The 23,824-nt window shown below is 45.2% G+C and overlaps 8 protein-coding genes across 9 annotated transcripts, besides 1 other annotated feature; 4 read left to right on the top strand and 4 right to left on the bottom strand.

The window, feature by feature from the left end:
* Positions 1 to 498: 498 nt before the first annotated feature.
* On the top strand, positions 499 to 2,670 carry TSTA_037410 (pogo transposable element, putative; the record flags this gene model as incomplete). The annotated part of the gene is made up of 2 exons (XM_002480910.1): positions 499 to 2,116; positions 2,456 to 2,670. The coding sequence occupies 2 exons, from the start codon at positions 499 to 501 to the stop codon at positions 2,668 to 2,670; spliced, it is 1,833 nt and encodes a 610-aa protein (XP_002480955.1).
* Positions 547 to 2,055: a mobile genetic element.
* Positions 2,671 to 4,947: 2,277 nt separating the features above from the next.
* Positions 4,948 to 7,177, top strand: TSTA_037400 (eukaryotic translation initiation factor 3 subunit EifCl, putative). The gene is made up of 2 exons (XM_002480909.1): positions 4,948 to 5,399; positions 5,497 to 7,177. The coding sequence occupies exons 1-2, from the start codon at positions 5,091 to 5,093 to the stop codon at positions 6,616 to 6,618; spliced, it is 1,431 nt and encodes a 476-aa protein (XP_002480954.1). The 5' UTR covers positions 4,948 to 5,090; the 3' UTR covers positions 6,619 to 7,177.
* A 1,293-nt stretch (positions 7,178 to 8,470) lies between these two features.
* TSTA_037390 (uncharacterized protein) lies at positions 8,471 to 9,060 on the bottom strand (the record flags this gene model as incomplete). 2 transcript variants are annotated; one of them, XM_002480908.1, is made up of 2 exons in its annotated part: positions 8,626 to 9,060; positions 8,471 to 8,568 (listed from the first exon to the last, which is right to left on the bottom strand). In XM_002480908.1, exons 1-2 carry the CDS (start codon positions 8,969 to 8,971, stop codon positions 8,471 to 8,473), a joined length of 444 nt encoding a protein of 147 aa, XP_002480953.1. In that variant the 5' UTR covers positions 8,972 to 9,060. The 2 variants fall into 2 exon arrangements, with proteins under 2 accessions (XP_002480953.1, XP_002480952.1); XM_002480907.1 differs by having other exon boundaries at positions 8,471 to 8,553.
* A 5,344-nt stretch (positions 9,061 to 14,404) lies between these two features.
* On the bottom strand, positions 14,405 to 15,550 carry TSTA_037380 (iron-sulfur cluster assembly accessory protein Isa2, putative). Its single transcript, XM_002480906.1, has 2 exons — positions 15,107 to 15,550; positions 14,405 to 14,815 (listed from the first exon to the last, which is right to left on the bottom strand). The coding sequence occupies exons 1-2, from the start codon at positions 15,509 to 15,511 to the stop codon at positions 14,483 to 14,485; spliced, it is 738 nt and encodes a 245-aa protein (XP_002480951.1). The 5' UTR covers positions 15,512 to 15,550; the 3' UTR covers positions 14,405 to 14,482.
* Positions 15,551 to 15,982: 432 nt separating this feature from the next.
* Positions 15,983 to 18,848, top strand: TSTA_037370 (kynureninase; the record flags this gene model as incomplete). The annotated part of the gene is made up of 4 exons (XM_002480905.1): positions 15,983 to 16,172; positions 16,291 to 16,634; positions 16,694 to 17,171; positions 17,237 to 18,848. The coding sequence occupies 4 exons, from the start codon at positions 15,983 to 15,985 to the stop codon at positions 17,704 to 17,706; spliced, it is 1,482 nt and encodes a 493-aa protein (XP_002480950.1). The 3' UTR covers positions 17,707 to 18,848.
* TSTA_037360 (AP-2 adaptor complex subunit beta, putative) lies at positions 17,238 to 20,439 on the bottom strand (the record flags this gene model as incomplete). Its single annotated transcript, XM_002480904.1, has 6 exons — positions 17,238 to 18,878; positions 18,936 to 19,364; positions 19,414 to 19,778; positions 19,831 to 19,906; positions 19,964 to 20,148; positions 20,404 to 20,439. The coding sequence occupies 6 exons, from the start codon at positions 20,437 to 20,439 to the stop codon at positions 17,861 to 17,863; spliced, it is 2,109 nt and encodes a 702-aa protein (XP_002480949.1). The 3' UTR covers positions 17,238 to 17,860.
* Positions 20,440 to 21,067: 628 nt separating this feature from the next.
* On the top strand, positions 21,068 to 22,086 carry TSTA_037350 (ER membrane DUF1077 domain protein, putative). The gene is made up of 3 exons (XM_002480903.1): positions 21,068 to 21,272; positions 21,336 to 21,676; positions 21,746 to 22,086. Exons 1-3 carry the CDS (start codon positions 21,141 to 21,143, stop codon positions 21,819 to 21,821), a joined length of 549 nt encoding a protein of 182 aa, XP_002480948.1. The 5' UTR covers positions 21,068 to 21,140; the 3' UTR covers positions 21,822 to 22,086.
* Positions 22,025 to 23,766, bottom strand: TSTA_037340 (florfenicol exporter, putative; the record flags this gene model as incomplete). The annotated part of the gene is made up of 2 exons (XM_002480902.1): positions 22,025 to 23,281; positions 23,329 to 23,766. The coding sequence occupies 2 exons, from the start codon at positions 23,764 to 23,766 to the stop codon at positions 22,025 to 22,027; spliced, it is 1,695 nt and encodes a 564-aa protein (XP_002480947.1).
* Between the last annotated feature and the right edge of the window lie 58 nt (positions 23,767 to 23,824).

Raw genomic sequence — 23,824 nt, 5'->3', positions numbered from 1 at the left:
CGGAATAACAATATTCCTTGCGAGCTTCAGATCACATGACTACTCCACAAAGACCCGCCAAGGTGCCGGATGCAGCCAATCAAAGGCTCAGCCTGTGAGATTTATATAAATCTGCCCCGGCGTGATGAACCCTGAGAAAATAGAGGACGTTAGGGCTCGGAAAGCAGATCATAAGTATATTTCAGTTGTTTTTGGTTTCTCCCGCTATCAGATTCGGTGATTCATGCTCGAAATTGCTTAATTTTGCTTGATCACCTACGAGCACGCTTGACGTCACGCATGAAATGAGTTTGCTTGGTACAAACTATTGAACAAACTACTACGCAGAACTCGTTGCGCTGTTCCTTACTTGACTTCTACCATGCAGCCGTACCGTTGTGTTGAGACGACAACCGCGAAAAAGTGGAAACATATTAACTAACGTACTACACGGGTCATTCGGTCAACCCCATCAATTCTTCGCTCCGCATGCTTCTTATTTCTTTTCCACACGCGATAATGGCTCCAACTCGCTCTAAAGAAAATCGGAAAAAATCAATTGAGCAAGAAGGACTAAAGGAGAATGCAATCCGCGATTTAAAATCTTCAAAAATTCAAAGTGGTCGCGAAGCTGCACGCGTTTACGGCCTGCCGCCATCAAGTCTCCAGGAGAGGCTCAATGGGAGGCGGCCATTGGCAGAATCAAATGCTACAAAGAGGAAATTGACTCCTACTGAAGAGGAAACACTTATTAAGAGGGTCCTTTCTCTAACAAAGCGAGGATATCCTCCCCGGCCTATATTTATTGAGAACTGGGCCAATCTTCTACTTGCAAATCGAGGATCGAACGGGCCAATTGAACCCGTCGGTATAAATTGGAAATTAACCTTTATTAATCGCCATCCTGAAGTCAAAAGTGTCTATTCTCGAGGCTTCCATTACCAGCGAGCTAAATGCGAAGATCCAAAGGTTATCCGGCCCTGGTTTGAACTTGTACGCAGCACTATTGCTGAGTATGGTATTGATTCAAGTGATATCTACAATTTCGATGAAACAGGCTTTGCAATGGGCCTTATCAAAAGCGCAAAGGTTATAATAGGCGCAGAGACAACTAATAAGGAAGCTTTCGTACTACAACCTGGAAAGCGCGAATGGGTAACTGCCATTGAAGCAGTCAATTCAACTGGGTGGCATCTACCTCCTTATATCATCTTCAAAGGCAAACATAAGCGCATGGCATGGTTTGAAGATGATCCAACTGTCCGCTTCCAATGCAGCGATAATGGGTGGACAACTGATAAAATCACATTGGATTGGCTTCAAAAGCACTTTATTCCACTTACAAGGACGCGTACCGTGGGAAGATATCGGCTTCTTATATTAGATGGACATGGCAGTCATTCTACACCTGAATTCGATGCCACCTGCATTGAGAATGATATTATAAGCCTCTGCATGCCTGCCCATACGTCACATCTATGCCAGCCACTTGATGTTTCAATATTTTCACCATTAAAGAAGTCATACTACAAGCATGTCGAATACCGCACTCGATTGGGATTCTCACATATCGATAAACTTGACTTTCTAGAGGCATTCCTGCGCGCGCGGACAGAGGCATATAAAATAACGTCAATTCAGAATGGATTCGCAGCTACAGGACTCATCCCATTAAATCCCGAGCGAGTACTGGAAAAGCTGAATGTCCAATTGAAGACTCCAACGCCACCTGGCAGTAGTCATGGTACTTCGCAGTCGCAGTCCTCCTGCTTCCAAGCACCTTCTAATCCGCATGAATTGAAACAGCATTCAATAACGGTAAAGAAAAGACTTGATCCAGTATTCTCCAGTCCTTCAAATCTGACTCTTGTCAAACTGAATCAAGTGTATAAAAGTTGCGAGATAGCATGGCACAATGCTACTCTTTTGGCACAGGAAAATATGGAATTACGCACTGCAATTCAGAAGGAGGACCAAAAGCACAAGCGGACGAAGAAAGTGATTAGAGAAGAAGCTAGTCTTATCAGAGGAGAGGCCCAAAGCCTTATAGATGAATCTAATGCTGCAAATCAATTGGCAGCAGGCCTTGCCGGTGTGGAGGATGGATTACCACGCAGGCGCGCACCGCCCACATGCAGTGACTGCCATAGAATTGGTCATAATCGAAGGCAATGTCCTAATCGCACTAGTTAACTTATTAATTGATTTTATATGGTGTTTTTCATGAAAGCTGGGCTTCAAATATTGAATATTGGCGGGCGGCGGCGAAGAATTGATGGGGTTGACCGAATGACCCGTGTAGTACGTTAGGTGAAGTCTTGATTACTCATTACTCACCTTGCATTCTGGACCGCGTGGCGAGTGAGCGGTCCAGTTTTAAGTCTTGATCTGAGATATAGGCGGTGAAATACCGTGGATATTTGTTAGATTATTGATGCCACCGTCATGTCAGACGCTTAACTCGAAGTCTTCGCAGTTCGGGGATGTGTTGGTCTGATACATCCTCACGTAGGCATTTGGACACCTGGGTATACATCCCTACAAATAACAGTTCTACTAAATTGCCTAGTCAACACTCATCCTTTCATGGAACATGATTGGCAGGAAGTAACTGCGCAGTGCACACTAGACCCAAGGACTCGAGCAGGATCTGCGAGACTGGCAATGTCACAACGCCGGTTCATTGGATAAGTAGAATCAGCGACCCAGTTCTGAAACGGGGATATCCCACAGAAATGACATGTCATGCCCAAGAGGATCTTTCGGGGTCGGTAGAGTTGGTTCTTAGGGAGCGTTGAACAATCGCCTCATCCCGGGACCACACCGTCCTGACGGCATATGGAAGGCGAACTTTGTAGTGTCATATTGAGAGGAAACATGTTGTATTGCAAAAGTGAAAACGCTAGAGTTCGACCATAATGAGTGCACAACAAACCCCGATGATGATAAGTGACGACCCTAGCTGACATAGCCTTGGAGCCCTGTTATCATATGGCGAATGAGTGGACAGTCTAAAGCAATATGGACAGTTCAATGACCCACATACTGGTCTCTCTCCTCCTAGGGAACAATATTCGCCCATTACAATACATTTCTCGCACTATTGAGAGATGTCCATGCGCATAAAGTGTAGAGTCTGAAGTATATTTTCGCAGAGGAAACCCTTTTGTAAGCTTGAAAATCGTTCCATCTTGTTTGGTATCCCTGATAGTCTATCTTTATTAACCATTTACCTGTTAATCCCGATTCCGATATACACGAATGAAAGTTTATTGTTGGCTATTTTTGTCTCTCCATGTGTAAACTCGTGCACAATGTCGTCGATGCCTGTTCCTCGACAGATACTTCCAAAGAGTGATTCTGATAGTCACGATGCAACTGATGCTTACATTCCATCGGAGCCTTCGCGGCAAAGCAAGAAGACTTCAACGGCATGCTCAGCATGTAAGCACACTAAAAGAAAAGTAAGCATATATTTCGCACCTTGTATGCACACGCTGTCCTTCACTGTGCGCCGGCGGATGCAAAAGAATCAACAAAATATTCAAGCATCGAGCAACTTCTTGTGGTATCTACCACTAACACACTTTTCCTTCAATAGTGCAGCGGACGACCTTCCCCTTGCAATGCATGTAAACGAGCCAGATCCGACTGCACTTTTGATGAAGCGGCAGATATGAGACGGAAAATTGCTATGAAACGAACGGTCTCAGAGCTTGAGGAGTATAGAGACCTATACTTTTCAATACTAGAGATAATCAGAGCCGAGGACGAAACCGTTCTCAGGAGATTCGCGGCGGCGGTTCGCAGCGATACCAGCTTGGACGGGATTGCTGATATCATCAGAAGTAGCACACACGAGATGCAGCTCAGAACAAAGCTTTCGTCGAGTCAATCAAATCCCTCGATTGCGAGGCACAATAATAGTGGCTCAACAAGTCAGAGACTTCCTGGACCTCAGCCGCGGCAGTCGTACATGAGCCTGGAAGATTTGTGCGACTTGACTGAAAGCGACACGCCAGAAAACCCCTCGGGGGCTACCTGACAGACATTTGAAGGAAGGCGTCTCGGTTCAGGAACTAGTGCCTGGTCACGACTAAAGTGACCGATTAATATTTTCACAATGAGGACAACAGGAAATTCGGGGGCGTACAATGTTCGTGTGGCCTTGGTGGTACACCTCGCCGCAGACATGTTCCGAAGGCACCCGAGGACTAATATTGGTCACATCGCTTTGCGATTCTCAAGATGTCCCATATACGAAATAATATATTCAACAATTGGTACCCGGTGTGGAATTCTGTCGTCTTACCTAGGTATAGGCAGCTGGGGCATATTGCACGTGCATGGCAGAATCTCAAGAGGCATCAGAAAGGGATAAGCTAGAGAGCTTAGCGCGTCACTACTCAGGCCGCCAACTTGTCACTGATGCTTCGAAATTCAGACCTCCTTCATTTTGGTATTTGTGTGTTCTTGGAGTCAACCGTACCTCCAAAGCAGGTTCTCTGAGCTCCCTCTCTGAAGCGTATGCTGTGTTTGCGATATTTCCACCTGTACAACACCACATATGTGGTCACTACGCTTTCTAACAGTAGCTATTTTGAGTCGACATTGCAAATCCATCAGAGCCTCGTTCCCAATGCGATGGATAACCTGTGGTAATGATCTCCCCGATTGAAGGTCTTCAGAATTCCGACGTTAGTCTCAACTGTCTTCCAGTAATTGAGTAGTACTGTCAAACCAGCTCAATAAATTACATCGCTTTGCTTCCGTTACTTACCAATGAAAATACTTATACCGTCCTTGTGGAAATTCACAGTGGACCAAAATAGAACCACGAAACTCCAGGACAAAAAGTTGGGATGACTAAGCAGAGGTGATAAGATAAGCACTCGGCCTTGGCGTTCTCAAGCGAACATTTCGAAAACCCTCAAAATTCAATTTGAATGTGGCTCCGAAGTCCGCATCGACCTAAAATCCACCACGAAGGGCGGACAACAATTACCATCGAGTAATAGACCACAACACCTGTTTCTACACATCGTCTCACATTGAGCGACAGCACTTCATCCTGCAACAGTCGATCGCCAGTCTCAATTCCTACCCACACAATGTCGTACGACGAGCGCTCCAATGCGCGCCCTGCTCTGGGTGATGAGTCCGATGTCGAGGAGGAGGCCTTGGTCAACGATTACCGGGAACAGGTGCACTTCGATGATGGAATGAGCGATCTCGACCGTACCACTTCACTTGGTGCTGCGTCTCAAACACAGGATCTTCAAGCACAACTTGCCGCGGCCGCAACCCCGCTCGAGTACCAGGCCACTTTAGAGACAAAATTTGCCAGCTACGACAACTACTGCAGTCTGTTCCATTACATTCTCAACTCGGAGGGTCCCGTTGATTTGGAGGTTCCTTCGGTATGTGAAGAGAAAACAATATATAAATTCCGGCTATCCCCACGTTTCAAGTTCTTTGATGATTGATATGGCTAATTCTTGTTCTGGCTTGCAATAGTACTACTGGGCTTGGGATGTCATCGATGAGTTCATCTATCAATTCGAGTCCTTCTGCCGCTACCGCAACCGTGTGGCCCGCACCGGATCCAATGAAGAAGAGGCTCAACTTCTCCGCGAGAACCCTAACACATGGGGTTGCTACTCAGTCCTCAACGTGCTGTACTCTTTGATCCAACGATCACAGATTAACGAACAACTTGCTGCCATCAAGAGGGGAGAGGACCCTTTGACTGTGGCCGGAGAATATGGTTCGCGTCCATTGTACAAAATGCTCGGATACTTTTCTATCATCGGGCTATTGCGCGTGCACTGCTTGCTCGGTGACTTCAGCCTTGCGCTCAAGACCCTTGACGATATTGAAATGAACAAGAAGGCCATGTTCGCTCGTGTCATGGCTGCCCACTTCACAACCTACTACTACGTGGGTTTCTCCTACATGATGATGCGCCGCTACGCCGACGCCATTCGCATGTTCAGCCACATCCTCGTCTATGTGTCTCGAACAAAGAACTTCCAAAAGGGCAGCAACCAGTACGATGCGATCACCAAGAAGAACGACCAAATGTACGCCTTGATCGCCATCTGTGTCGCCTTCCACCCCACTCGACTTGACGACACTATCCACACCGCCCTTCGCGAGAAGTATGGTGAGCAATTCCACCGCCTCCAACGCGGTGGACCCGAGGCATTACCATTGTTTGAGGAGCTCTTCCGCTCTGCATGCCCCAAGTTCATCAGCCCAACACCCCCAGACTTTGACAACCCGTCCGTCAATATTGATCCCGTTGACCATCATACCGCCATTTTCATGGACGAGGTCAAGAATACCCTCTTCAATCCCACTGTCAAGTCCTACTTGAAGCTTTACACCACGATGGACTTGAGCAAACTTGCCGGTTTCTTGGACGTTGAACCCGAGAAGTTGCGCGCATGGCTCCTTGTCAACAAGCAGCGCAGCCGTCAAATTCGCTGGGTTGAAGGTGGTTTGCTGGAAGGTGAGCCTATCAATGCTAGTGACTTGGACTACGCCATTGAAGGTGATCTTATCCACATCAGCGAAGCCAAGGCTGGCCGAAGACTTGTTGACTGGTACCTGCGTAACCTTACTCGCACTTACTAGATTGCGGTCTGTCATTTCATCTAGATTTCTCTTGTCCTGATTAAAAGTTCAATTTTTCACTTTCATAAAGCACCTCTTTTCTTCTATTTACTCTTGGTTCTTCTTTCTACTTGAGGAGTCGGCGTATGTATTCCTTCGATCTTGCTATGTACTTTTCGTCGAAGAGTATTCTCTAATCTTTTCGATATGTGATTTTTGTTTTCATTTATATGTGTCAGAATTGTGCATGACCGGGCCCCTTGTCTATCACAGTGGGTTATAGGCACAAACCGAGGTGGCAGGTGCAATCCAAGAACTTGATGGGAAGGAAATTCAGCCGAGCTAGGGTCGAAGAATGACTCTTTCCGAGAAAGCTCGACATGGTAACTGCTCTAAAAACGGAGAAGTGCTACTGCAGCGGAATGGGTTTGGCAGAATATTACGTGAAGGGATCTTTGGTGGGATTAGACCATGCTGTGTGGTGTTGTTCAATGATGTGATGAAGGCCGATTACGGCGGCTGGTAGCTATCTATCTATGTCCACAAACGAAGGAATGATTTATTCAAAACGTTGGGCTTCAATCGAGTCTATTCCAGTAGATATAGCTGATATTTCCACTCATTGATCCGGGCCAAGAGCCATAACCACCTACATACCAGATTTCTTCTGACGCTTTTCGACTTTCCCCTTCCGTTTTAGTGCTCACCCTTTCGCCGCTTTTACTCACTGAGTAGAATTGAGCACCCCCTGAGCGCGCTGATCGGATCAGTGAGCTGAAGCTGAGCACTCTGGTTCACTCACACTAAGCTAATAAGCTACTTGACCCCATGGCGACCTCGCTTCTAAAAAAGTTGATACCTTTCAACTAGTTCAACCGACACTAATGAACTTATACTAATATACTTGGTCTTACAATGTGTCGTCTATTTCTTAAATGTCTGTTTTGGCGAAAGCGTGGTCTTTTTGGCGTCGAACGACGCTGTTTTAAGCGTCTTTCTCAACAGCCGGGCACCACATCCTCGCGGCACTTCCATGTTCGAGCTTTTCACCATTTCATCATTCCCTTCTACTTCGTATACGGAGTACATTTGCATCACACGTCCACATTCACTGACGTAAACTGAATTGGTGTTTATAACTGGTAGCAACGGCCCCCTATTAATGAGGCCCTCACTTATGAGAGACATACTGTAGGGTGGCACCTACTTATTCACCTCATCCATAGTCTTCAGCACATTCTTTAAAGATGCCTGTAGTCTCCAGAGGAGCAACGGTAACGCAGACATGATTCTCAATATCATGAGTTTCCTTGCCATCATGAGCTTCAAGATTTAGTGTTGGTTTATCTACGTCTAGGTCGCTAGCACTAGATTCGTAGAACAGCTAATCCAAGAAGCTGATGAGCCTGATCAATATGATGTGGAATTCCTAATATTGATGACTGACTCAATCTAAAAGCAGCATCGATCTGATACTTATCACCTCTATCCAGACAGAGCATAGGTCCATGACGATCTCAGTGTACTGAAAATGAGGATGATGATTACGAGGATATGGCTAGTAACCCTGATATTCGACGCCGCCTCATGGAAAAAGAAAAGTTGAACACATATTCGCAAAGGTCGTCACAGTTGGCAGAAATCCCTGTGGTCTACACAATAACCAGCTAATTGAAACCGGAATATCAAATGGGGTATTAAACGACTTTAAAAATTGGATAAATCCTATTTCATGGTTATAAACCTGGATTCAAACGAAAGGGGTACACCATATAAAAAGTGGAAGTGTGGAAAGAGATGTAAAGACGAGTTTGATGTAGACAGGGAACCAGTTTAACTGTCTGTCAGCGTTGTGGTCGTGGAGAGAATTGAGTCAATCACAAAATATCACATCAATAACAGTTCGGCAAATTGACTCTGACTCAGATCGTTCAAAATATTTAGACGTTGTGATGGCTGTAATGCATTCATCTGAATATATAAACATGATAGCTTGGTTTAAGAGAAGTAATTTTCAGGAAGTCCTACCTGCCCATTGCGACAATCTGCCATCAATAAGGTCTGAACTTTCCCTGGGCTGCCAGTCATGCTGTGAACCATGCTGATGATAATCAACCCCTACAGCTTCTTTCGCGGCAATAACACTATCGAAATACGTGGCGGAAACTGTAGGACCAGCTTCTGGTGATTTACAGGCGCTCAGAAGTAAGTCGAATATCCACTTGAAAGTGCGGAGCTTCTCAAGGACATTTGGATCATCCCAGATGGTCTCAAGCGAGTAGAGAACTTCGACTTCCTCAGGCTTGAGATTGGCAGGGTCAACATGAAGGATGCTCCGCCCGTCAAGCAAGCGCTTCTGACCACGGGGAAGCATTTCGGGGTGCTGGTGAATTTCTATCGCATGAAAAGTGACGCCACAGGCAGCAAGGTGATGACCGTATTAGGAGAGTGTGGTGAAGAATATGCTTCGTAATGGCACTACTTAGCAAAAGTGATAACTCGTTGGAATAGTTTCACAAGTTCTTAATCATAGATTAAGAGCGCGTCTAACACGTACACCTTCCTTCGCTGGAGCATATTATCTCAGTTTCTCAGACCACGAGATCACATGACATCATATAGCGCTAGACCTAATCGGTCTCTTCATGCAAACCCCCTAACTTATGTTAAGTTAGTTACTGGGACACTGGGACAGTGTAGCTGATGTAATCAATCAATCAATGGAACACGGACTTGAGCATGGAACATTGATACTTACCCTTGCTGGGGCTCTGAACGAATATCGAATGAACCCAATATGTGTTCTTCTATGAAGGGCAAACGCTTGAATATCACCCCTTAGGTACCTTTTCTTAGAAATTTAATACACCTTGAAAGAGTCGGATCGGGCCTTCAGAGAAACTTCATCAGAAATCTCGGTTTAAAAATAGCATCTCAATACAGCCATTTTCTATTATCAAGCGTTAAGGTTTGGAGCCTCTATAACTCAATTACGGGTTAGGTATAACCTAGAGGTAATTGGCATGAAAAATGTATGAATTCTCTGTGTGTAACTTCCGAGCACCGTGATAATGGTTCTTCAATCGAAATAAATAGATATCTCGATATATCGCTAGTCGAATTTGCAGAGTGACTTGTCCGCAGACGCACTCTCAGTGAGCACTCAGTGTCCGTGAGCCCGGACTGAAATTTACTCAGTGAGTCTGACTGGGAGCAGCATCCTCACAAAAGCGGCGTCAGCTGAGAAATGGAAAACCGCACTTGGCAAAGAAAATCTGGTACGTAGAGTCACCTATGTATGCCATGCTTGGAAGGTTAGCTTCGGGTCAGGATACAAGCATCGAGGTCACTCATGCATTTGAGATTCCTCCTATTATATATAGTTCTTCAGCACATACTTTTCCAGGTCCGTCATGGTCATGATCACGGCCTACATCCCACGCACACACTCAGTTACTCCCATGGCCATCCCTCTGGTGCAATAGTATGCACTCCATATCATCCCTACTTTCTGTACGTCTAGCACATACGACCATAGGGTGTGGAAAACAGGGCTTCCCGTCCGCTCAGCCGTACTTAAGCCACACGCCGGCTGGTTAGTAGTTGGGTGGGTGACCACCAGCGAATCCCAGCTGTTGTATGTTTTTGATTTATTTTTGTCTTTTTTCCCCTTTATCTGTTGTTTAGTCCTCTTTTGTTTTGAGACGTTTGAGGGTGGTAGTCGGCTATGGCGGGGATAGGGGACCGTCTACTATCCAGAAAGGGGGATGATAATTGTGTTATAATTTTCATCTTGCTCGATCTTCTCTACAACTGTCCACTAGCCTAATATTCGTGAAGTGGCTTGAATATCGCTGAAAGGGTGTCATATGCACGATCAGGGGCCATCTTCTCCTCTTCTACGAATGATGCTCCGACGGGTGTGCTCATCTGAGAGAATTCGATCGCAGTTGCCACTCGACGGACTATGGAATTATACACAATTCCAAGGTTCTTCTCAAGCACAATACCATAAGTTCCACTAGTGTAGCATGCCATCTGATGTTAAGAGCTGGAAGATAAAGAGTCGACCATCTGTGGCAAACCCTTGGACAGCTGGCACATGTCTGTTAAGTTCTTTCCTTTCATGATGGCAGATTGCCAAGCACCCAGTCAAGCGCAGCTCAGCAACCCCGATATTCTTCTTTTCCTTGACATAAATCAAAATGGATCTGAGAATCCCCAGCAGGACTACCCCGCTGCCCAGTCAGCGCGACCAATGAACACATATGGAACATCGGAATATGCATGATCGGCCTCAGCTCGTAGATTATAGTTGTGGAATGTTTTCAAATCTCGTCCGGTGTTCATGGAGGTAGTATGTTTCTTCTTGGAAGCATCTCTGATGGTTGGCTGCAAAGGGACGTTTGCAATACGTCGTGCCTAAATTAACGCAGGTAGTATAACAGAATCTACTCGCAAGCCGCTGTATCCGTCGTCGAACCAGTGGTATCCAACATCTGCCAGAAGTTTGATATTCTTCAGTCACTCGTCGGGGATGGGATGGAACGAAGCTTCATGTTTAAGACGAAGAAGAGTTATCTTGACCTCTTCAAGGTGGAATAGTCTCAGAATGTCAGGAATGTCTATTTTACCAGCGACGCTGTATGACCTTTTTCGACTTTTCCAATAAAGACTCAACCAAATCAAATGGCGTGGCGATCTTCGCTTCGACCAATTGACAAAGTTGTTCAATGACAAAGGCACTGTCAACGCTATCCTCTAGAATCGTATTTGCCGAATTTGCCGAATTGATGTCGATAACCTTGAAGAGATATCCAGACAGCACATCTAAGTCCCTGAGTCACTTGTCATAGGGTGGCCGAGTTCCCAGGAAGTAGGTCAAAACAAATTTCTTGGAGTCCAAATTCGCGTTCGCCAGTTCAATAAGCTCTGCTACAGTTAAACTGTCTTGGACATGTCCAAATAAGTCACTAATTGAGCGGATACAATGAGTAAGGACGACAAAACAAACCGTTATGGTGAGTTCATCGTTGTTTGAGAACTTGAGGTGGATCTTGACGTCCATGTTTGGTCGGTTCCGAGTGAGGACTATCTTTGAAGTAGTGAAGAAAGGAAAAGGAAAAGGAAAAACAAGGCCGTCATGAAGAGAAAGTTTATGTGTAGGCAACTCGGCAACATTCTCTCCAGAAAGAGAATATAAAGACTGGCCTCATCCAGAAAATAGACTAGAAGGCTTAGAAGGCTTTGGGAATGAAAATTGTTCGATAGAGTTGGGGGACGTCAACTACACAACATACGCCTAGTCCTACGAGCTAGGTGATTGAAGGCACCTACTATCTACAAAACATCCAGAACATGCCATTTTTTGTTTCTGAACCGGCAAGTCTTCGAGTTCTTAATATTTTCAACCAATCTGCACCTAGCCAACCTACGATGTTTTCTGTAGTGTGATACTCAGTGTGATACTCCAGAGTCAGCTACTTTCTTTCTTCTTCTCCCAGTTTTTCTTCCAAGTCGACAGCAATCCCATCTGTTGTATGATTTTGATTTATTTTTGCTTCTCAAATCATTTTTTCCTGTTGACGTTTTCGTTCAGCGTAAATTGATACAGTATTCAGCTAAAACTTCCCATATCAATCTATCCCTTTTTCCCAGCTTCCTTATTGCTTGTGAAATAATGTTGTATCATCAACTAGGGGAGTTTATATTTTTCTTCTATCAGAATTAAAGGATCCACCTTAGTTGAACAGAGGTTGAGACACACACGTTCAGTTGATTTGGTAGTAGTGGTGCCTTGGGTGACTTTGGTAACACATATAATAAAAGTACTGAATATCCTCATCCTAGCAATTGTTAAAGCTATATGAATAAAGAACTATACCTCTTCTTACTCTTTCAAGAGAGAAAGCCAATCCCACTGGCACCTATGAATATATAGACTTCCCCAAGCCTAAACACCTAAAGTTTCATTTCTCGACCATTCTTCAATGAGACTGAGATCCAGCGACATTTCTGAGAGACCCTGTCAATCCCTTGAAAGTGAATAACAAGGACGAAGAACCAGAAACAAGAAGTCACCGACTTTGAAATAATGATTCGGTGTGCAAGTCAAGCCGTCGCGGTGAATGAAGATGGGCCGCCTCAAAAGAGAAAATCAGTGTTGGAGAGGTAAGTATCTCAAAACCCATAATTCCTTTTTCTCGGAAGGTTCCAACAACGCAACTCTCTATACAACCATGCCAATCTCCCCACCGCGTCAGCTTCTATCAGATCCAACAAAGTACGAGCTCGAAAACTTTCTCAAGGCATTTTTCCCACCAGACGAAATAACGATAGATCCAGAGTCGAGACGAATTGGAAATCGTGAAGGGCATAATCTTATTGAACTCCTACATGGCCTCCATGAACGACTGACGGAATTCGAGGATGAATAGATTGCTATATACGTCTCTCTTCCTCCTCCGCTAGGAGGATACCAGGGTTAGAATAATCCTAGTCGCATATTGAAATCTATCCTCTAGAAGTGAGGAGAAGGAAAAAAAAACATACAACAGCTGGGATTCACTTGTGGTCACCCACCAAATTACTAACCAGCCGGCGTGTGGCTTAAGTACGGCTGAGCGGACGGGAAGCCCTGTTTTCCACACCCTATGGTCGTATGTGCTTGGATGAGAGGAGATATGACTAGTATAGCATAAAAATTATCCGACTATCCGTGTCTATGTTTAACAACTACGTTGTAAAATGGAAATGAAATTGGATAAAGTGGACTCACCATTATCCCACGTGGAAAGCGATACAGTCAAGATCTCCGAAGATCTCCGACTATGCCTGTTGTGGGCTAGTCCTCAGATCTACCCCGGATGCCCCACAAGCCTAATTCGAGGTCCTCGGGTCACATCCAACTGGGCAATTTTACACCCGTATATGTATTCGTCACTTACCACCTCGTCTATCCTCCTTACCTTACCTGGTTCTTACAGCTTCTAGTTTCAAAACTTTATTTTTTTTCACCCCGGGACTACTCACCTCGTTAGAAATGACAGATTTCGACTACCAGCTGTACATGTGTAGCCACTGGGTTTTTCGGGCTAGCCAGATGCCCTTGAAGATCTTGTTTGCTCAGTGTCTACGGATAGGCCGTTTTCCATATAGGCTGGAGCTTAGAGACACGATGACTGGCCGGTCATATCTAAACGACTCGATCTTTGATATCTTACTCAATAATAGAAGGAAGTGTATGACTGAGAAATGCTTTTGCTATTGATTGGCTAGAGCTGATCCTGGAGTCCGAGGATATAACAATAAAAATTAACTTCGTGTGGGTAAATTGCTCCAAATTGTAAAGCACGGTAAGCACCGAATGCAAAAGTTGTATGAATAAGATTATGGTCATTATAATGTATAATTTATCTCAAGGTATCGGCTGTAGATTACTAGGAGGAGATATGGCCGGGCTTCTCATCAGCTTTCGCATCCATCGAACGGATATCAATCTTTCAAAGTTATATACCGGTAGTATATCTATTGAATATGCAACAACTACTGTCACATACGACCATAGGGTGTGGAAAACAGGGCTTCCCGTCCGCTCAGCCGTACTTAAGCCACACGCCGGCTGGTTAGTAGTTGGGTGGGTGACCACCAGCGAATCCCAGCTGTTGTATGTTTTTAACTTGCACTTGCTTTTGTCTTTTTAATGTGTGGCCATTCATTGCCTGGATGTTCAATCGTCATAGGTCAAACGGAGTAAGCTGGGAGGAGAGAGCACATGTATATACAAGACCAACACCTCCACTCGAAGTAAACAACATTATATATAGACATAGCACATAACTAGTATTTCCTAGCCAATCTCGTGCTCTTGTAGAACACACAGAACTTATAGATTAATATCAAAACTCGTCCCACAACCACAATTGCTCGTGGCTCTAGGGTTATTGACCTTGAACTGGCTTCCAATAAGCTCTGTCGTAAAGTCAACCGTACTACCAGATAGCAATTCGAGTGATGGTTGATCCATTACAACTCTGGCTTTGCCACCCGGTAACGTTTCATCGGTCTCAGAGGGTTCGAAAACAGTGTCTTCTGCTTGGTCGATTTTAGTTGACGGTTCTAAGGACATTAAGTACTGAAATCCATGACATCCGCCGCTTGTCACGGTGACCCGCAGATGCTGATCTTCTTCCGATGAGGCTGTTATTTCACTTAAGCGCTGTCTTGGTGTTAGCATGGTATCAGATGATTAAGCCAAGAATCGCGATCAAAGAACCAAACAAAACAGAAGAGTATATAAAAATCCACATATATAAAAAGCACACCATTATCAATTATTGGCCAAAAGAAGTTTGGGTAAATACCAGTATACAATGGCCAGGATTCGCTGGTGGCCACCGAGTCACGATTATACACCACATACAACAGCTGGACTTCGCTGGTGCATATAGGGAGCCGGAGAACCAAGACCAGTAAAAAGAAAGACGAAATCGAAGTTGTTATTTCATACCTTTGCTGCACGAGGTGATATCTCTATAAACATCGGATTTCCATCATCGTCATCTCGTGGGTTTAACGTCGCAATCGCTGGAGCTCGAGTCGTTCGTGTTGTGGAAAATGCCGCGGAGTTCTGAACGAAGGGTCGAAGGCTGCGGGAATGCCGACTAGCGACAAGTGTGTTTGCAGATGAATGAAAAGGCGTTGTCCTTCTTTGTCTAATAGAAGTTGAAGAAGAATTGAACTGCACGTGGGAAACGTGCGAGGAGAGGGAAAGGGATCGTTGGCAGTCTTGTCGAATAAACTCAGCGACTAACGAAGTTCGACGCTGTACGGCTCGGCATGTGATAGAAGGAAGTCTTTGCAACATTTTCGATATATGTGAATTATTACAATACATTATCCCAGCTTCTAGCATAGGGGATGGTGTAAGTGAATTTATGACGAGGAGAAAGTCGGAATATGGTTGACGGCGAATAAATCAATTGACTATCTTATCTGTTCAGCTTACCGCCTTCGGCAGAACGAGCACGCTTACAAATTCAAGCATTGTGATTGACTACGAAGATCAGGGGTGTACAGCAACTTGGTATCAATGTAATGAGTTCAATTGCCCATTGGAATATCAAATCAAATACTCTAAAGTCAAATCCGGAGATCACCTTATGCTAATGACGAGTTGTGATAGGTTCCCTATAAGAGGTATGACGAGGCGGCAATCACCGGCAGTAAAGGATACGGGTTCCTTATCAGATCTATGCCCCTCGCCATGAAGAATTCCAATGATTCCCCGAAGACGTTTTGGTACTGAATCCAGAGGCAAAGCATTCGCTAGTTGAGCTATTCTAATAACCTTGCGAGGTGCGAACAATATACCTCTTAGTGCACAATGGGATCGAGACTTCATTTCCAAAGAATCAAAGAGGGCCCTCCGCTCCCCCACAATGATGATATAAGGGCTTATAAACGAGAGTATGCAGAGGCATTGGATGAACAAGATCCTCTCAAATCGTATCGCGATCAATTCATCATTCCGTCGAAGAAGGACCTGCTCAGGAAGAGGCTATCGGATATAGAAGGTTCGTCATTTTGACTTCCGGCCTAGCCTTCAGTAGGCCATCATCGAAATTGCAATAATTCATGATTTCGTGTTGCTACGATTTATCGGTTATTGATTGACGTATTTCTCTTGGATAGGAGACGATGAATCAGATCCACGCTGTATATACCTATGCGGAAACTCTCTAGGTCTGCAACCCAAGAATCTCCGCAAATATCTCGATCAATACCTCAGGTCATGGGCCATCAAGGGAGTAACGGGCCATTTTGTGGCTCATGAAGATGCTTTACTTCCTCCATACTTGCATGTGGATGATGAAGGCTCGAAGCTTTTAGCTCCAATTGTGGGCGCTTCACCCAGTGAAGTTGCAGTTATGGGGACACTGACTGGAAATATACACATATTGATGAGCAGCTTTTATCGACCTACCGTGGAACGACATAAGATTATCCTTGAGGGGAAGGCATTCCCAAGTGATCATGTACTACCACCCTTTCTAATAAAAAAATCGAACGAAAAACGTGCTGACTGGCTATACAGTATGCTATTGAATCCCAGATACGACTACACAATTTTGACCCCGCCACCTCCATGGTCCTCATTGAACCAGAGGATGCCGAGAAGCCCATACTAAGCACCAAGCAGATATTGAAGGTCATTGACGACAATGCCTCAGATACAATGTTGATACTTCTCCCAGGCATTCAGTTCTATACGGGACAGTATTTCGACATCAAGACAATCACAGCCCATGCTCATTCGAAGGGGGTACTCATCGGCTGGGACTGTGCACATGCTGTCGGAAATGTCGAACTGCAACTGCATGATTGGGAAGTCGACTTTGCTGCTTGGTGTCACTATAAATATGTTAACAGCGGGCCGGGAGCTATGGCAGGGTTGTTTGTACATGAGAAACATGGCAAAGTGAACCACAGCGATACTGGTGATATTTCTTACCGTCCTCGTCTGGCCGGCTGGTGGGGTCATGATAAGCAAACTCGTTTCCAGATGGATAACAGTACGTTTACTCCCACTAATTCATTGAAAGGCAAGAAAACATAATCTAATGACATCTTTCAACAGAATTCATCCCCCAAGAAGGAGCAGCAGGCTACCAAATCTCCAACCCATCCGTCCTCGATCTCAGTGCAGTAGCATCATCCCTCGAAATCTTTAATCAAGCAACCATGCCTGCCCTCCGCCAGAAATCATTAGAACTTACGAGATACCTCGAACACCTTCTTCTCAAGTACCCGCTCGACGACAGCTCATCATCTTCGAACGAGAACACCTCTGAAAAACCATACACAATAATCACACCCTCAAACCCGTCCGAGCGCGGCGCACAACTCAGCATTCTCCTTCAACCTGGATTACTGGATAAAGTGCTGGAAATACTCGAGGAAAATGGTGTGGTGATTGATGAACGGAAACCGAATGTTGTGCGTGTTGCGCCGGTGCCGCTGTATAATACGTTTACGGATGTATGGGAGTTTCATAGAGTATTTACGTTGGCTTGTAGGAAGGCTGTTAAGGCTAGAGATGGGAAGTAGAAGAACAATATTGGTTAGCCCTGGAGTTAGATGCGTCACGCATACCTAGTTACAAAAAAGCACTATTCAATGCATCGACTTAATATATACCATACACAACCCATCTATTTACTTACTCATCCTCACATACTAGGTAGTACCCAAGTTAATTACCTTACAATAAAAGTAACTCCCCTGCAGCACCACTACCGGCCGCCTGCGGTTGATAAATCTGTTGCTGATTCTGATTCACCACATACTGCGCCATTTCACCCGTTCCTCCTAATCCGCCCAAACTATTATCTTCGCGTCCACCCAGATCCAGATTCGCCATGTGCTGGGATGCGACATTACTGAAGTAAGCGTCTGCTGCGTTGACAGCGGCGGAGATATCACCATTCCCATTTTGCTGTGAAGGAGCAGAAGTAAGTGACGTTGATGATGCGGTCAATGCAGTAGAGGCATTAACTCCCGGTCGTTTCACAAGAGCTGGACTATCAACAAGTCGTTTTGGTCGTGCCGTCCTGAATACTTGTTGGACTGGTTTGAGGTAGACAGTTGCTAAAGTGCCCACATTCAAGCAGAGCTCTTCTAGGGTGTTGGGTTCTAATTTCTCGCTTTCGGCTGTGATTGGGGGTTTTTCACCCATCACAATCTCTTTGGCTGCGGCGGGATCTGTGGATAAGAGACGCCAATACATATATCCTCGGTCACGCAGATCTGGGTCGTCGGTGTCCTCGGTGCACCATTTCAGAACTTGAGGGACCAGTTGTTGACCCTTTGTGGGACGTTGGATGAACAGTTTCACTGTAGCTGTGAGTAATGCGAGTTGCACTTCGATTGGCTCGTCATGGAATGTTGCCAAATAGTCCTGAAGCAACTCGTCTGAATTCTCAATACGATCCGCATACTGGCCAATGATCCAGATTATAGCTGCTTTGGCCTCGGGCTCATCGAGTTCGTCGATGTTTTGAATGACTGCTCCAATAATACCTTCGTATTGGTTGGGGTACTTGCGGAATATATTGCGAATAACGACTGTGGCTTCCTGGACGATATAGGGGACCTTGGCATGAACGAGTTCCAACAGCGTGTCAATGCACTGTCGCGCGGCCGATTCGATCTTGATAGCCAACTTGCCAATGGCTCGAACAGCTTTGCGCACAAAGTGCACATCAATCTCAGATGCATACCTACAATGACACAATTAGAAACACCATCCGGTAAGTGAAATGAAAAGATAAACATACTCTCGTAATTCAGCCAAGACAACACCGATATTTTCCTTCGACGCAAGCATGAAAATCAACTCCAATTTCGTGACCTTAACATAAATAGGATCGTTATATTTGCAGAAAAAGACACGGATATCATTTCGAAGAACCTCAGGGCGCTTCTGTAGAATCAAAATGGCATTTCGTAAAGCAAGGTACTGCACCTCAGGAGGTTTAGACAGTAACGTGACAAGAGGCGGCGACAATTTCTTCGAAAGAGCGGAGACTTGTTTCTCATCATTGATATAATTCATAAGATAAAGAATGACCCGGATGGAGGTCAGAACCACTGCAGAGTTGGAGTGTGATAAACGAGGAGAGATGCGTTCAGCTAAAAGTAAAGCTTCTCCAGAATCTCGGGGCACGTACGCCATGAGAGACTCCAGAATATATGTTTGGCCCCATCTGGTCATAGTCAGCGCGGCTGCGAAAAGGGTTGAGGAAAGTGGCATACTCTGAGCAGTCTGCTAGTACAGACACCACCTTTGACGCACTAGCATAATCTATCGTCAAAGAGATTGACTCACTGCGTTCCCAGATATCAACCAACGCGGCTAAAACACTAGAGACGACAGTCGGGTTCTCGTCCTTTAGCATTTTATTCAGTCGATCAATCAAGTCCGAACTTTCCACCATTTTCTTGTGATGGTCGTATAACTTGGCGACACAGAAAGCAGCCGTTTTCCGAACATATGGATCGATATCCACCATCAAATGCTTCACAGGCTGTACAGTGGCTTCCACGAATTCTCGAACGTGAATATATGATATAGTCCTTAGAGCAAGAGCGCGAACTAGCGGGTTATGATCGTCCATATCCTGATCAGAGACGTCAGTATGCCAGCGAGGGCCCGTCTTTTCCAGCACTTACATCGACCAATATCGGTAGCGCTTTGAGCGCGATTTCTGGTTTCGCTCTCGCGTAGTTGACCAAGTATAGAAAACACCTATATTCATTACTGTCAGCTTATCGGACCACAAGACAAGCGCATTCATGCACGCACATCTTCTTTATCTCCAAGCTCGGAATCGTCATGCAAGCGATAATATCCGGAAACAAGCCAACCATATCATTATTACTCATAGTCATATTGGCGACGATTTTTTTCAGGGCGATTTTCTTTGCTGAATGATTCTTATCCTTCTTTCCTCCACTGTTCAACTCCTGGCGCAACTCGGCGACTTTCCCCTGTGATGAACGATGGTATAGTGAGCTTTGACTGTATGTAGAATAAGGAAGGGCGCTGATAAACATTGTGATGGGGGTTGCAATACTGCAAGCATATTGAAGTAGCATAGAGTGTGTGTATGGTATAACAGGAAAAATGTGGCCTGAGCTCCTGATCGCAAACAATCAAGATGCGAAATGCAGATAGAAGAATGAGCCCATCGCACAAGTCTTGTAACAATGAATGGCTTGACTCGAGTGTAACGTATAACGTACCCTTGCAAAAAGCTTCGCATCTCCGCCTGAACTCATGGTGTATTAAGTATGAGGGATTCTAGACCAAATGTTCCGACCGCTCGAAAAGGGAAAGGGCAAGAATAACCGTATTCTGTATGGTTGTATTGGCAGAATGATAGAAACGCCTTATTCCGCGTCAATGCTGTGAGATAAGACGATCACATGGATCGAATGATGGCTGCTAGGGAGAGTGAGGGGTTATCGAGACGTCGCTGTTCTTCGCCGTTCGTTCGTTCAGCTTATAGAGATTCTGAAGTTGCTGTTGGTGGTATCGTAGTCTCCATGAATGAGTAAATCCTTAATAGGCTGGTGGATGGAGGGCATAAACCAGCATAAATCGAATCGTCCGTTTTTGAAGTGACGGCTCGGAGTGCGTGGTTAACAGTCGCTGTACACTCGTTTGAAGTTAGGAAAACAACATTGCATTTTCGAGTTGCGATATTACAATAGTAGTAAGGGATTCAAGTCGCCAACGCAATGGCCTTCGATATAAGAAGAGAGTCAGATCCAATTAAATAATATTGAAGAACGACCGAGATGCCGGAGTTCACAGAAAGGAGAAGGAACAGCTCAACCAATCAGGTCCTTCCCGCGCCGTTGTGGATGATCTCCGCTGGATCCGCTGGCCGCAACGACATACCTTGACGTCCAACTACTCTGTTCATCATCTGGACTCAACTGTTCGCACTCTGTGTGTCTGAGTCGCATCTATTAAGATGTCTTCAACTACCTCAATACAGCCACCCAAATGGGTGGTGGAAATGAACACACCTCTTGCCAAACGCTCCGGAAAGACCAACAACTTTCGCAGCCCACCGGGCTTCACCACCAAGGCATCAGGCAAGCAGGTAGCTCATCTACCCCTACCTGATCATAGAGTAAGAGATCATTATATTAATAAAAGCCAACAGCAAGAAACCCGCTCAACCACCGACCGCAAACCCATCGAAACTGACACCCTCAAGCTCAAAAAGGCATGGGAAGTCGCCCTTGCACCGTCGAAACAAATCCCCATGAACGCAATCATGATGTACATGTCCGGCAACAGTCTGCAAATATTCAGTATCATGATGGTGTTTATGCTCTTCAAGGGCCCTATTCAGGGCTTGATGGCTACGAATACGCAATTTTTGAAATTCGAGACGGAGTCGAATAAGACTAAGATTTGGGGTTGTAAGGCTGTTTATGTTTTGATGCAATTGGCGCTATTGGGGATGGGCGTTTGGAAGGTCAATGCTATGGGATTGTTGCCGTATGTCTTTCCTCTTTCGAATTATGATGCTCTTTTGTGATGATCTACGATACTGACTTTCTGGTATAGGACTACAAGGTCGGATTGGTTGGCTTGGGAGTCGGAGAGAATATCGCTAGAACGTGCTTATTTTGCGTTCGGTTAGATGATGAGATGTTTAGAATGTATACAGGTTACTAGTCCTACATACATGGATGTTATGTCAGTATGATGCTGACTGAACTATGTTCTAATGTATCAATGTGAACTACATATATACTTATGTCTTTAATGCCCGAAACTACCAAGGTATGCATGACAGAACGCTCACAATAATCCCGAAAGGTCCAAATCTTGTGCATCATGCATTTATTCCGCCTCCTCTCGCAGACGCCTTTCCTCTCTCCATTTCGGTCCATAACCCATCAAAATGAACAACAATGGTGTCGTAGCCAACATAACCAGTGCAATAAATGTATAGCACCACCCGGTGCCCATAGCAGTCAACATAGGCTCAATGACAGCCGTAGCACCAGCTCCCAACAGACAACGCGTAATATTACTCCCGGCCGTCGCAGTAGCAGCCTTATTCGGATATATATCAACCAATAACGTGCTGACCGTATTAAAAGATCCCGTGAGACAGAATCCCATAAAGAAAGTGATTATCGTGGGAGCAGTAAGATGAACTCCATAATCCAACACCCATCCGAATACAATTATGAGAGCAATAGCCCCGAGAATCAACGGAAACGCAATCTGTAGCCGAGCCTTCTCAATCGGGAAGTTCTTTAGATCTGTATGTCTGTTTCGCTGTACGGGGAGTCCGAGTTGAGTCGCAATGCGCCGATAATTGAAGTCAAGAAACTTGCCGTTTGCGAATGCAGCCAGTGCAGATCCTGCGCCGAAGGGTAAATAGCATAACCCAATCTCAAGATCATTCAGGCCGTATATCTTTTGGTATAGCGAAGTAATCGCAACAGCCACATCGTAGAATCCAGCAAAGAAAATTGAGTTCGTAATCAATAAAAGAGCCGTATCCTTCTGCAAAACTATAGCCAGCGTGGGCAACGGATTGGGAAACGATAACTTGCGCGGAGTAGGAGGTAGAGTACTCTCAGCAGCGATTATATCTCTCTCCGAGACCCTGCGAGCTTCCAGGTAACCGATCAACGACATATTCCACGTTGGTGGTGGAATCGATCCATTGCCGACGATTTTGCGGCCCGTTTCCGGATAAAAGATGATGAATTGCACGAGCCATACAGCCGCTATAATGAAAAGAAACCAGAAAATAGCCCTCCAACCGAGGTATTGAGATAAGAGACCACCGATGACGGGGCCAAGGGCAGGGCCTAGTAAAGAACCAGCCGTAACGAAGCCCATATAACTTCCCCTCTCGGCCACGGAGGCGACATCTGCTATGACACCGGCAGATAGTGCGATGGTTGTACTACTTCCTGCACTCTGCATGCATCGTAGTACGAAGAGAGCCGCATAGCTGTTTTGCAAAGCCAGACCGACGTTTGCTCCGAGGTAGATGACGAAGCAGAGGAAGTACGCCGGTCGGCGGCCAACGTTATCTGCGAAATCTCCAATGAAGACTGGCGCAATTCCTTGGAAAATCTACTTGAATTAGCAAGTGAAAGCAAAAAGGAAAGAAAAGTGTGTACCATATAACTAGTCATAGTCAAATTGATCAACGAAATCGAAACACTCAGATCCTTCGCCAGCGTATTCATAGCCGGAAAATAGATCTGAGACGATATCGGTGAAAAGAAGCCAGCGCATGAAGCAGCAATGACAATGTATCGTTTCATACTAGGCGAAAAGATCGAATATTCCACTGTACTAGAGGCGCCAGTGCCGCTACGCTCCAAATCGATTGCTTCTGTCCCTGTAGCTGGGACTGCATTTTGTTGCGTTTCGACTTCTTTTGAGGTCGCTGTTGATTCAATCACTCTACCAGGGTAACTGTCACTGTAGCTATCGCTTTCATGATCATGGTCGTGGTGAACATGGTCTTGATCTGTAGGTAGTACTACCTGATTCGTACTCTCTGTCGTTGGCACAACATTATTCTTCTCTGTATGTTTGTTCTCAACCGCCATCAGTTCTGCTAAAGTCTAACCAGTGCATTGAGAAGAAAAAGAAGAAAGAGAATCCATA

The sequence above is a fragment of the Talaromyces stipitatus genome, genomic scaffold, assembly GCF_000003125.1.
Source record: "Talaromyces stipitatus ATCC 10500 scf_1105507295541 genomic scaffold, whole genome shotgun sequence".
Lineage (NCBI taxonomy): Eukaryota > Fungi > Ascomycota > Eurotiomycetes > Eurotiales > Trichocomaceae > Talaromyces > Talaromyces stipitatus.
Note: the sequence above shows the minus strand (reverse complement) of the source record. Positions and strands in the feature narration are given on the sequence as shown.